The 13088-nt window shown below is 44.5% G+C and overlaps 2 protein-coding genes across 5 annotated transcripts in view; one reads left to right on the top strand and one right to left on the bottom strand.

Annotated features, from left to right (window-relative positions):
* erg (ETS transcription factor ERG) overlaps window positions 1-7177 on the top strand; it is a 29908-nt gene extending 22731 nt beyond the window's left edge. For all 4 annotated transcript variants that reach the window (XM_043231795.1, XM_043231794.1, XM_043231792.1 and 1 more), the window contains 2 exons: window positions 3784-3831; window positions 4631-7177. In XM_043231795.1, the coding sequence (XP_043087730.1) occupies window positions 3784-3831; window positions 4631-5148 (566 nt within the window). In that variant the 3' untranslated portion in view covers window positions 5149-7177. The remainder of the gene's footprint in view (window positions 1-3783; window positions 3832-4630) is intronic.
* Window positions 7178-7814: 637 nt separating this feature from the next.
* On the bottom strand, window positions 7815-11679 carry kcnj15 (potassium inwardly rectifying channel subfamily J member 15). Its single transcript, XM_043231766.1, has 3 exons — window positions 11495-11679; window positions 9641-10248; window positions 7815-8857 (listed from the first exon to the last, which is right to left on the bottom strand). The coding sequence occupies exons 2-3, from the start codon at window positions 10245-10247 to the stop codon at window positions 8475-8477; spliced, it is 990 nt and encodes a 329-aa protein (XP_043087701.1). The 5' UTR covers window position 10248; window positions 11495-11679; the 3' UTR covers window positions 7815-8474.
* Between the last annotated feature and the right edge of the window lie 1409 nt (window positions 11680-13088).

The raw sequence follows: 13088 nt of genomic DNA, 5'->3' as shown, positions 1-13088 counted from the left end.
GCAATCTTACCTGACCGCTTGGAAATGCTTTAAATCTTTCCAGGCAAGGTATAACCTCCAATTCCCTGATTTTTCCCTGCTATCCATCACTTCTTTCATCTCCTTTCTTAACACCTCAAAAAAAAAAAACCTGCAAGTCAGTTCTATTAAGGGCTACTTGAGTGGTATCCAATTTTTCCATAAACTCATCCACGGCATCGCCTCACCTCAAATAACCAATGCTCAGACTTCACTTTTAATCAAGGGCATCCAAAGAAGGCATCCTCCCGATCCGACTCAAGGATGCCCATCACCCTTGAAATTCTCTCAAAATGCATATCCACCCTCCGCAGAGGCTACTCTTCTATCCATACTGCTCGCACTCTCGATGCAATGTTCATTCTGGCCTTTTTCGGTTTCCTCAGATGTTCAGAATTTACAGTCAACTCCAGATTCGACCCAAATATTCACCCCACTATTTCCGACCTATCTATCGTGAGACCACTTAAACCGTATCCTTTTCATCAAACAAAGTAAAACGGACCAGACCAAAAATGGGCATTTCATATATATTTTTAACCTCCAAACTCCTACTTTTCCCCTTCAAACACTTCTAGCTTTCCTCCAATACAGGAAATCCCAAACTAAAACTCCACTCGACCCTCTGTTCACAGATGATTCCAACCACCCTGTATCTCGATTATGGTTCCAAAAGCACCTCAAATCAGTCCTATCTTACTCCGGAATCCCATCAAAAAATTTCTCCACACATTCCTTCAGAATAGGGGCAGCCACCACTGCAGCAGAGAAAGGTCTCTCCCAACAGCAAATCCAAACCTCGGCCGCTGGTCTTCTAACGCATACAAAAGCTACATCTGCTCAGACCAATCACTCATCAAAAAGCCCTCCAGACCCTAACCAGTCCCAACAGAACTCCAAACCTACCACCCCGCAGGGGATCACCCAAGGCACGGCATCACTCCTTCTACAACGGCCAGCTCTCGCTGTATACGACCAAATACAAAATCCGCCACCGCAGCGGCACACCAAGCAGGAACATCGCACCCACCGCCCTGGACGGCTCCCGCTATAAACAGCCATATTCAAAATCTGCCACCACAGTGGACATATCAAGCAGGAACATTGCACCCACCGCCCTGGCCAGCTCCCGCTATAGACGTTCGTATACAAAATCTGCCACAGGAGTGGCAATGCCAAGCAGGAGCATCGCATCCACCGCCGTGGACCGCTCCCGCAGCAAACGACCATATACAAAATTCGCCACTGCAGTGGCCAGCTCAAGCAGGAGCATCGCACCCACCGCCATGGACCACTCCCGCCGTAGATGACCTTATACAAACCTGCCACCGCAGTGGCCAACACAAGCAGGAGCACTGCACCCACCGCCGTGGACCGCTCCCGCTGTAGATCATGGTATACAAACTTGCCACCGCAGTGGCCAACACAGGCAGGAGCATTGCACCCACCGCCGTGGACCGCTCCCGCCGTACACAATAGCATACAAAACTTGCCACCACAGTGGCCAACACAGGCAGGAGCATTGCACCCACCGCCGTGGACCGCTCCCGCTGTACACGTCAATATACAAACCCGCCACCGCAGTGGCCAACACAGGCAGGAGCATTGCACCCACCGCCGTGGACCGCTCCCGCCGTAGATGACGGTATACAAAACCTGCCACCGCAGTGGCCAACACAGGCAGGAGCATTGCACCCACCGCCGTGGACCGCTCCCGCTGTAGACGATGGTATACAAAACCTGCCACCGCAGTGGCCAACACAGGCAGGAGCATTGCACCCACCGCCGTGGACCGCTCCCGCTGTAGATCATGGTATACAAACCTGCCACCGCAGTGGCCAACACAGGCAGGAGCATAGCACCCACCGCCGTGGACCGCTCCCGCTGTAGATGACAATATACAAACCCGCCACCGCAGTGGCCAACACAGGCAGGAGCATTGCACCCACCGCCGTGGACCGCTCCCGCTGTAGATGATGGTATATAAAACCTGCCACCGCAGTGGCCAACACAGGCAGGAGCATTGCACCCACCGCCTTGGACCGCTCCCGCTGTAGATCATGGTATACAAACCTGCCACCGCAGTGGCCAACACAGGCAGGAGCATTGCACCCACCGCCGTGGACCGCTCCCGCCGTAGATGATGGTATACAAACCTGCCACCGCAGTGGCCAACACAGGCAGGAGCATTGCACCCACCGCCGTGGACCGCTCCCGCCAGAGACACACACTCGCACCCACTGCTTCTAGCAGCAGACCGCAAAAGCCGGAGCTTTGCACCCACCGCCGTGGACAGCTCCGCCAGCGGCGGCGGTCGTTCACACATGCTGCTATTACAGTGGACTGCTCTAAGCCGGAGCTCTGCACCCACCGCCGTGGACCGCTCCCGCTAGAGACGCACACTCGCACCGACTGCTTTAGCAGCAGACCGCAAAAGTCGGAGCTTTGCACCCACCGCCGTGGACAGCTCCCGCCAGAGACGGTCGTTCACACATGCTGCTATTACAGTGGACTGCTCTAAGCCGGAGCTCTGCACCCACCGCCGTGGACCGCTCCCGCTAGAGACGCACACTCGCACCCACTGCTTTAGCAGCAGACCGCAAAAGTCGGAGCTTTGCACCCACTGCCGTGGACAGCTCCCGCCAGAGACGGTCGTTCACACATGCTGCTATTACAGTGGACCGCTCTAAGCCGGAGCACTGCACCCACCGCCGTGGACCGCTCCCGCTAGAGACGCACACACTCGCACCCACTGCTTTAGCAGCAGACCGCAAAAGTCGGAGCTTTGCACCCACCGCCGTGGACAGCTCCCGCCAGAGACGGTCGCTCACACATGCTGCCATTACAGTGGACCGCTCTAAGCCGGAGCACTGCACCCACCGCCGTGGACAGCTCCCGCCAGAGACGGTCGTTCACATATGCTGCTATTACAGTGGACCGCTCGAAGCCGGAGCTCTGCACCCACCGCCGTGGACAGCTCCCGCTGGAGACGGTCGTTCACACATGCTGCTAATACAGTGGACCGCTCTAGCCGGAGTACTGCACCCACCGCCGTGGACCACTCCCGCTAGAGACGCTCATCTTAACTCACAACATTTTCATGCCCTTTCTCCTACACCCACATAACATCATCCTAATACCATTCCAATTTCAACTAACATATCCATGCTCATCCTCCTTTTTAGCTAAGCTAGTAGCTTTTTTGGGGGGCCGCTTACACGTGTTTTTGGCTGCTGTCTTAATTGGCTTTTTTGGGGGGCACTCGGGGATCGGGTTGGACACCGAGCCCTGTCCGCTTTCACGGACAAAACTCTGGACTCGGTAGTCCACCAATTTCCGAGCCCTCTCCCTGACAGCACGCCAAACACGCTTACTTTTTACCGTTACTATGATTAATTATATGTAAGTGCGAACTCGTGAAATAAACATTCTTGAATCAATACACATTTAGTTAACAAGCAAAATGATTTAAGATATTCTATCTTGTTTAAAAAACAAAGGATCAAAATTTTGTTATTTTTTTGTTTAAAACAAGAAAAAATACCAATGGGGCTCCTTTAGCAGATATTTTTTTAAGAAAACAAATCTACAAAAACTAGACTTAATGTCTTAAATCATTTTACCTGTGCATCTTGACGACGCTAAATCATAAATGATAAAGTTGTGAGAGATCCTATCATGTGTTGATTTTAATGAGATGTATATTTTTATTTGAATCCAGTAAAGAGTAAATGAGCTGAAGTGTCCTCTTCTTCTTCTTCTTAGATCCGTATCAGATTCTCGGGCCGACGAGCAGCAGGCTGGCCAATCCAGGTGAGAGTCAGCCCAAAACTGTCTCTTAATGCATTGTTTTAAAGCGTTATTACAACAAAATATGATCTTAAGATTTAGAATATTTTGATGTCTTCATGCATTATAGTTGTACAATGATACAGTGTGGTTCTGTTAGAATATAAACAATCGGCACTAAATAGTTTATATAGTTCTACACGAGCGTACTGTATGCATGCAAATAAAATTAAATATATTTACATGCCAAAAAATTTACTAGAAATACAGCCTTAGCAAGAAATGTATTCATTCAACAGACAAAACTGAATATTGAGAAAAAAAAAAAAAAAAATATATATATATATATATATATATATATATATATATATATATATATATATATATATATATATAAAATTTCTTTATTTTTTTAAAGATACTATAAATAAGAAACTGAAAGCACCAGTAGGTGGCAGCAAGTGACTGTTTTAATGTCCTTGAATCATTGATTCAACCGATTTGTTCAAATGACCGAAATGAAGCATACGACTCTTTATGAACGATTCAGTGAATCAGCGCCGTGTGTTGATCCGAGATGTCCGACAGTTCTGCTGTGGTTTTGTTTTTGCAAAATTGACCAAAAACAGACAGTGTTTAACAAAGAAGACTCTGAAATATAACAATGTTAAGTAAGTTATTGATTCTAAACGGTCGTGTAAATCAATGTCACGTTTGCAATAGTGCGTCTTTCTTCTCTGGCCGAACAAAAGTTGGCTGCTAATATATCTGAGTGTGTGTGTGTGTGTGTGTGTGTGTGTGTGTGTGTGTGTGTGTGTTCCAGGCTCGGGTCAGATCCAGCTGTGGCAGTTCCTCCTGGAGCTTCTCTCCGACAGCTCCAACTCGTCCTGCATCACGTGGGAAGGAACCAACGGCGAGTTCAAGATGACGGATCCGGACGAGGTGGCTCGGCGCTGGGGCGAGAGGAAGAGCAAGCCCAACATGAACTACGACAAGCTGAGCCGGGCCCTGCGCTACTACTACGACAAGAACATCATGACCAAAGTGCACGGCAAGCGCTACGCCTACAAGTTCGACTTCCACGGCATCGCCCAGGCCCTGCAGCCGCATCCGCCCGACTCCTCCATCTACAAGTACCCGGCCGAGCTGTCCTACATGAGCTCGTACCCGCACCCGCAGAAGATGAGCTTCGTGTCGCCGCACGCCCCGGCCGTGAGCGTGGCGTCGCCCGGGTTCTTCAGCGGCCCGGGGCCGTACTGGAGCGCTCCGGCGGCGGGGATCTACAGCGGCCCTCGACACCCCGCCGCTCACATGCCCTCGCACCTGGGCTCCTACTACTAGCCTGCAGAGAGCCCACCGCCGGACACATCAGGGCTGCACCATAAACATCTCATCAGTGAAGCGCTCCTCAGATCAAACCATAAAAACACCGCAAAACATTATTCTCTTGCTTAGTGCTCTTAGTGCTACGATGTTAAAAAACATCAACATTTTGGTTCGTTTTTCCTTCAAACGAGCAAAAATATCTTCCAGTGGGACGAGAAAAATAATCTCCTTCAGCCTTTAAATTAAGATTATATTTCTTGCCCCATTGGAGACAATCGACTAAATTTAGATTTTATTTTTTTATTTTTTACTGTTTAAGATGTCGTGTAGGAAGTACAGAAGACAGTTTATTATTGTTATCTCACAATTCAGATTTTTTTCTCAGAATATAGAAATATAAACGTCCAGTTATAAAGTGAGATATATAAAGCTCTGATTGTGATAGTCCCGTTTCCTTTATATAGTCAGATTTAGAGGGAAAACTGATATATCTCACAATTCTGACTTTATATCTAATTGTGATTATTTCTCAGAATTGCACATTTATTTCAAGCAATTCTGACTTTATAACTCACACGATTTTATTTCTCAGTTCTGAGGGAACGAGAAGCCGCTTCATCTCACAGAAGGATTTATTCTGAACACTTGACTGCCGTCATGAAGAGAGTTATTACTGAAGTCATTATCAGGAAGGATTTCTTCTGAAAGCAGAACCCAGACCCGGCGAGATGCGCGTCACTATCGTACGATTAATGGTGCAGCCCTGAGATAAGTGCTTATTCACGAGTGCCTTATTGTACAAACATATCAGAGAGAGAGAGAGAGAGAGAGAGAGAGAGAGAAGCTGAGAGGAAGAGGAAGACGAGACAGGACCGAGTATGTGAGATGAAGAAGAATGAAGGACCATAACATAATCACGATTATTGTGCTTGAAAAATATCTTCATTCGTCAGATTTCTTGCTGTTTCATAAAAGCACAGATCAACTTTAGTCGCAGCAGGAAACCGTAAAAACTTCTTTTGATTTCAAGCCATCAGCGACTCGTGTGCACGGTTGCCAGGTTGAGAAAAATCGAATAACCACTAGGGTTGCCAAATCTTCAGATTTTCTGCAGAATTGAGCAGCATTTTACTCTATAGCTGAGGATTGTGTTAAAGCGACACTATTTAGAAAAGAAACATGACTGGGCTGATTAGTTCTGATTAGTTTTTTTTCTTAGACCTGGCAACCGTGTAAACCAGTGGGAAAACTTCTGATTGGATTTAAACTCTTTAAATATCTGACATCTGGCAACCGTGAACGCTTCTTACGAATTCAATATTGCAGACAATTCTGCTTAAAATTGAGAGAAGCTGAAATTAAAATAGGTTTTTTTAAATGCCACAACTATAAGAGTGAACACAAATGAACAGTAATCCCTTTCAGATGATGAACGATAAACACAATTAAATCCACACAAGCGTTTGAAGCGGTGTGTGTTTATAATGAGGGACACCCATACAGTTATTGTTCTTGATCTGAACAGACCTCTCTCTATATTTATCAGTATTACGTCGTTCGTATGGCATCAGAAATTGATATTTGCCTTGGAAACGACACATCTTTGTATAAAACTGGAAGCTTTCAGATGTTTTAATGACCTCAAGCCTTTCAAGACGAGGTGCATTTATATGAACCAGTGCCTTACAGAGAGAAACAGATTTACCAAAGATACCAGTATTTCTATTATTATTAATTATTATGACGACGATCAGAGTCGCAAACGCTGTGCGTTTGTTAGATTGAAGTATACGAGTCAGTGTATTAATTCCTTTTATATAATTGATATATAACTTATGCATTTAAACACTACGAGTTGATCTCAGCCAGCAGAGGCTCGTTCAGAGTCCAGGGAGTGTGTGTGTCGTTTCACGCTGGACTGCTGCGGACATCCGCTCCTCACGAGCCCTGACGCTCGGCATTCTGGACAAAGGGAAGAAAACATATATTTAGATAAATTATATGGTTTTCAACTGAATCATTTCAATAAACTATTTTCAACAACTGTGTTCTTATTGTTTGGAGTAAAGAGATCGAGCTTTATACACAGACCGGAGACTGTTGCCACAACACACACACACACACACACACACACACACACACACACACACACACACACACACTTAAGACTCACAGACACACTCACACACACACACTTAGACTCACGCACATAGACACACACACTCTCACACACCCTTAGACTCACAGATACACACACACACACACTTAAGACTCACAGACACACTCACACACACACCCTTAGACTCACAGATACACACACACACACACTTAAGACTCACAGACACACACACATGCACATACACACTCTTAGACTCACACACATAGACACACACACACTCAGACTCATTCTGACACACACACACACTCTTAAGACTCAGACACACACACAGACTTGCACACACTCTTAGACTCTCACACACACACACACACACTATTAGACTCTCTCTCACACACACACACACACACACACACTCTTAGACTCTCTCTCACACACACACACACACACACACTGTTGTCTGAGCGTCTCTGTTGTCACAACAGTCTTGAACTCCACAATCATTTAAAGACAATGTATCTTTCTCTGCACAGTTTGTTGGATTTAAATCAAATGTCACATTTATTTCGCACAGAAATAAGAATCACATTTTTTTCTTAAAACAATTCCAAAATGTCTAAAATATATTTTAATATAGAGAAAAAAAAAACAATCCAGAAACCAGAAGAGCAAAAGATGATCAATAAATCACTGTATTCTAATTATAAAGACAAATATTAATTTAAATAATTTACTGAATAATCATTCCCAATAAGACCAGAAATAACTATATAGAGTAATTTTGCTAAGCATTTATTTGATCAAAAGTACAGTAAAAAGTGTGAAATACTGCTATCATTTTAAAGTAATGAAACTGATCTAAAGTGACAGTAAAGGCATCTATATGTTGCATAGATTATTTTAAATAAGTGCTGTTATTTTAAACTTTTTATTCATATGTTAATCCTGAAAAATTAAACGTATCACAGTTTCTTTTTCCCGTTTTCAACATCGATAATAATCAGAGATCTTTCTTGCAGAGAAAAAAATCTCTCTTTTTTACTTTTCTATTATAAACATCTAAACTTTTTTGAATCAAGACGCATTTACTTGATATTCTTTATCCTTTAAGGGAAAAGTGACATATTTAATTCCTCTTGATTAAACTGTTCTTAGATATTTATACTAGCACACAAACAAGTGTAGTGCGTGTGAGCAGCTCATCAGCGATCTTCTGCTTTCCTCTTCACTCCCGTCTGTACTCCTCCTCCAGCTGGAGCTTCTCGGTGTTGCTGCAGGCCTGGACCTGGTCGAAGCAGCTGAAGTCTGCGGCCAGTCTCCCGCCGGCCGCGTGGGTCAGCACGGGTCTGAACTGGTAGCCCCAGAGGATCTCCTGCGGCAGGTAAGACGTCCGGCTCTGGCAGCTGGCGGCCGTCGACTCCATGCAGCCGTTCAGCGTCAGCAGCAGCTCCAGCTCCTGACGGGGCAGGTTCTCGGCCGTGAGGCTCCTCAGAGGGCTTCGCTCGTCCAGCACGTGATAGAAGGTGAGCGGCAGCAGCAGGAACGGACACTCGCCGCTCGAGTCCAGCTGGAAGTCCACAGCGGTCTGGTGCACCAGGCTCTTCTCGCCTTCAACAAACCAGTGATAGAAATCTATCTCACACTGAGGGAAATCATTTTCTTGCATAGTATTCGTCTTGTTTTGTAAATGACCACGTGCCAAGTATACTACAAATACAATATTCGTATTTATGTACTTTTTTTCCCCCAACTGCTTCCAACCGAAACGGCAGAAGCACAAACCAAATCTGCATAACTACAATTCTCAGGCTTTGACACACACAAATCTAACGAAGGTGTTTGCAAACGTGTGCTTTTGAGATGTGTGTGATATTCTTTAGATAATTAGAGATTTTGTGTGCAATTCTTGGACTTGTGTGTGAAGCTTTAAAGTTTTGACAGAGTGTGCAAGCAGTTGAAAGAAAATGTATTAAAATGTCTTGCAATTGTACTTTAAGTGTACTAAACCGTCATACTTCAAGTCTGCTAGATTGGAACAACTCATTTTGTGCTTAATGCACTTTTAAAAGTACAATTAAACACATTTTTAGTATATTTTATTGTGCTAAAGTGGAACTATTGCTAATATACTTCAGGCATTTTTTTGCAGTTAAAGATACTATATTAAAAGTGAGATTTTAGACTTGATATTAAAATAAAATGCATTGTGTTTATTTAAATATTTATATCAGTAAATATGATCATAGATATATAGCATACCTAATATAAAATAAATATATATTGTATTGCAAAATAATTGCATGTAAACTTTTGAATGTTGAAAATAAAAGCGGTGAGAACACAGAGCCCTGTGGAACCCCTGAAGGCACAACAATAGGGTTAGATGTAGACCTTCCTGCGTGACGTGGGTGGAGAGCAGCTTCCCTGAGAGCTGGCACTGAATCAGGAGGCTGTTCCTCATGTTAGCCACGCGCACCATCAGACGCCGAACCCCGGCGCACTCGCACACTACCGCCGAGCGGCTGAACCTGATGCTTCCCGCGCGCTTCTTGGGTCGGGCCAGCTTGGCCAGGAACGCGCCGGTCACGAAGATCTCGGCCAGCCCCGTGACGACCAGCTGCAGCACGAGCGTGCCGATGGCCAGAGGACACTCTTCAGATATGTGCCGGAAGCCGTAGCCGATGGTGGTCTGGGTCTCCAGAGAGAACAGGTAGGCGCCGGTCAGCGAGTCCACGTTCATCACGCAGGGCGTGTGATTGGATGACGGGTCAGCGTGGAAGTCGCCGTTCCTCAGGCCGATGAGGTAGAAGACGACTCCGAACACGAACCACGTGGTGATGAAGGTGGAGACGAACAGCGAGATCTTGTAGCGCCACTTCATGTCCACCACCGTGGTCCAGATGTCGTGGAGGAAGAGCTTGACCATCCCTTCTACATTATCGATCTTCACGTTACTGCGGCCATCTTTGGACACCACTCGCCGGACGTTATCCGTCATTCTGAAGGAGAAGAGAGGCCAAAATCAGCCTTCACCATCTCTCAACTACCATTAATTCATGCTTCCTCTTAGGAATAATTCATGAAGATATTAATTACCCCATATTTCACTCATCTCCAAGCCATCCTAAGTATATGTGACTTGTGGCTCTTCCAGCTTGGTAATGCTGGTGGATGGAGACCATCTTGAAGCTTCATAAATCATATATATATATATGTTTATGAACATACAGATCATCAAAATAATGGCCGCTGTCCACCAGCATTACCAAGCTTGGAAGAGCCAGGATACATTTTTACTGTGTTCATCTGAAAGAAGAAAGTCATATACACCTAGGACGGCTTGGGGACGAGTAAAATATGGACTCATTTTCTTCTTTGGGTGAACTATTCCTTCAAATCAGTGCTCAAACCTGTCCTGGGGACCCCAAGCACACCTGATTCTCATCAGTTCATCACTAAAGTCTGCAACTGAGACTAGAGTATGAGAAAGACATGCCACAGGAGGACAGGACGGGTTTGAGAACCACGCAGGACCAGCAGGATGTCCTGAAGTTGTGGCATTAAACGTCACATGCACTGCTCAAAAACTAATTTCAAGCTCAGTATTTCTGTCTTGGTTTCCAGTACAAACAACATTTACAGAAGAAGAAAAATGAAAATAAAGCATGATTTATAAAGAAACTGCTCAAAATGTTTATGATTGTGATCAGTGGTCGAGAGCAAAGCTATTAAGTTTTAATATTTTTACTATTATTAAAATCATTTTCAGTCAAAAAGCAATAGTTGTGAAGCAGTTTTTTAACACAAGACACTACATTTAGGAAGTGATGTACTGTGTTTCATTTAGTTTATCCCTACAGTTTTCTTTGCTCTGCCTTAAAACCTGCAGGAACCCGGACAAAGTGCTCCAGTAACCAATCAAAGACAAACAAACAAACATGGTGCTGGCGACGACAAGGTCATAGGTTCGATTCCTTGATTAATCCAGATCTGAATAAAAATACCTTGAATCCGATTCAGATAAAAAGCGTTTACCAAATGTGTAAATGTAAAATAAATGAGATCACTTCAAATCCCTGACTTGGAAGCTTTAGAGGTTTCTCGCTCTGTCCTGTGGTTGTTGAGAGTCGAGTTAATCAGCAGTCTTTCAGAGTTGTAAATTAACTGAGCGGCTCACGTTCATACACACATTTATGTGCAGATACAGAAATACAGAAGAGCCGTGAGAGTTTCTTCTGCTCTTACCTGTAACCTGAAGCTCTGGACGAATGCCTCGCTGCTCTCCAGTCCTTGTGTTTGTGTACCGATGATACCGAGGAGGTTAATGAGACTCTAGAGAAGGAAATCACAGTGAAGCGCTGCACCGGTCGAGCCGGTTCCCTCGGACTCCTCCTCCCGTTACAGACCAACACTCACTGAGCTTTCTTATGTTCCTGACTGTTGTGAGTCCAAACACGGATGGCCTTCAAACACACTGATCCTTAAAGACACATCAGCACTCATTTACTCTGCTGCATATTGAACAGATGATGCCCATTCTTCAATAACAGGGACATCTTCATGTTCACACTGTGGTCAAATAAATCCACTATATTTACAGTTAGATTAATTGTAAAATGATCGTATTTAATTAGCCACAATCAGTCGCATTGCATGCAGATATTTACATGTTTTATGTAATTATAAGTTAAGTTATTTTAGCATGTATTCTACACTCTTAAAAATAAAGCTTGCCGTAGAGAACTGGTCTGAAACTCGGTCCCTGAGGCACACAGCTCTGCAGAGTTTAGCTCCGACCCTGATCAGATAATCAAGGTCTTCAAGATCACTAGAAACTTTCAGGCAGGCGTGATCTGGAGCTAAACTCTGCAGAGCTGTGGTCTTCCAGGACCTTTTCTGAATCTAAATTATTCCTTCAGCAACTGAAGAACCTTTCCGTTTCTCAAGAGCTTAAAGGTTCTTCTGATTATTAAAAGGTGATAGAGATTATTCTCTAAAGAATATGATTTTTGTGTAACTGAAAGCGGCGTCCGTCCTGGTCATAGTTGGTGGGCAGTCTTGTTTTAGAGGGTTTCTGTGGGTCAGGCTGGAGGCCAGCTGAAACCATACTTCCATCTTAAACCAGCTAAGACCAGCCTGCTGTTTTCTGCATGGACTCCATTGAAGGCACTGTTCTTCAATCATTCACATTGCCGTCAGAACTTAAACAAAAAGGAAAAGAAGAGTTTGCTGGTTCATCTTTCATGGTTCTGACATTGATCGACAGGATTTGAACTCTAAGTTCTAGTGGTTTCTACTAAAAGTATCATCACAAACGCAACGAACCATCAAAAGTTAACCATTAAAAGCATTACATAATGGTTTCCAGTAGCTGAATTCACAGAACTGGTGCACAGGTTGTTTTTTCTAGTGGTTTATTGCATACATTGTCTGAAAGGTTTTAGGTTCTACTGGTGAATTTAGATGAAAACATTTAATCTTTTCAGAACGCTTCAAGAGGGCCGCTGGTCACGTGACAAGACCAGACCAATCAGCTTCACCCTTTTCTTAACAACATTAAAACTCGAGAAAATCCAAGATGAAGGCGCTGATCGTGTTTTATTTATCTAGCAGACGAGCTATTTCAGGTAATGTATGAGGCTTAATCCCTCGATGAAGAATACACAGTAGATAGAAACCTCGGAGGGAAGCAAACATGGAGTTTCTTCATGAAATAAGCGACGTCTGTCGAAGCGGATTCGTGAATCATTGTTTCGATGCAGGTTCGTGAATCTTTTGATTCAAATCTTGATCTAGGAGCACGTGTCGCTAATCTTTTTCAGAGTTTTGAAAAGTTATA

The sequence above is a fragment of the Puntigrus tetrazona genome, unplaced genomic scaffold (assembly GCF_018831695.1).
Source record: "Puntigrus tetrazona isolate hp1 unplaced genomic scaffold, ASM1883169v1 S000000416, whole genome shotgun sequence".
Lineage (NCBI taxonomy): Eukaryota > Metazoa > Chordata > Actinopteri > Cypriniformes > Cyprinidae > Puntigrus > Puntigrus tetrazona.
The sequence above is the reverse complement of the archived record's forward strand: the minus strand, read 5'-3'. Positions and strand labels throughout refer to the sequence as shown.

Excerpts from the sequence above, each read along its gene's own strand:
- kcnj15 (XM_043231766.1), bottom strand. The coding sequence starts at position 10,247 with ATGACGGATAACGTCCGGCGAGTGGTGTCCAAAGATGGCCGCAGTAAC. Across the intron at positions 8,858-9,640 it reads CACCCACGTCACGCAGGAAG|GCGAGAAGAGCCTGGTGCAC; the intron begins GTCTACATCTAA and ends GGTTTGTTGAAG.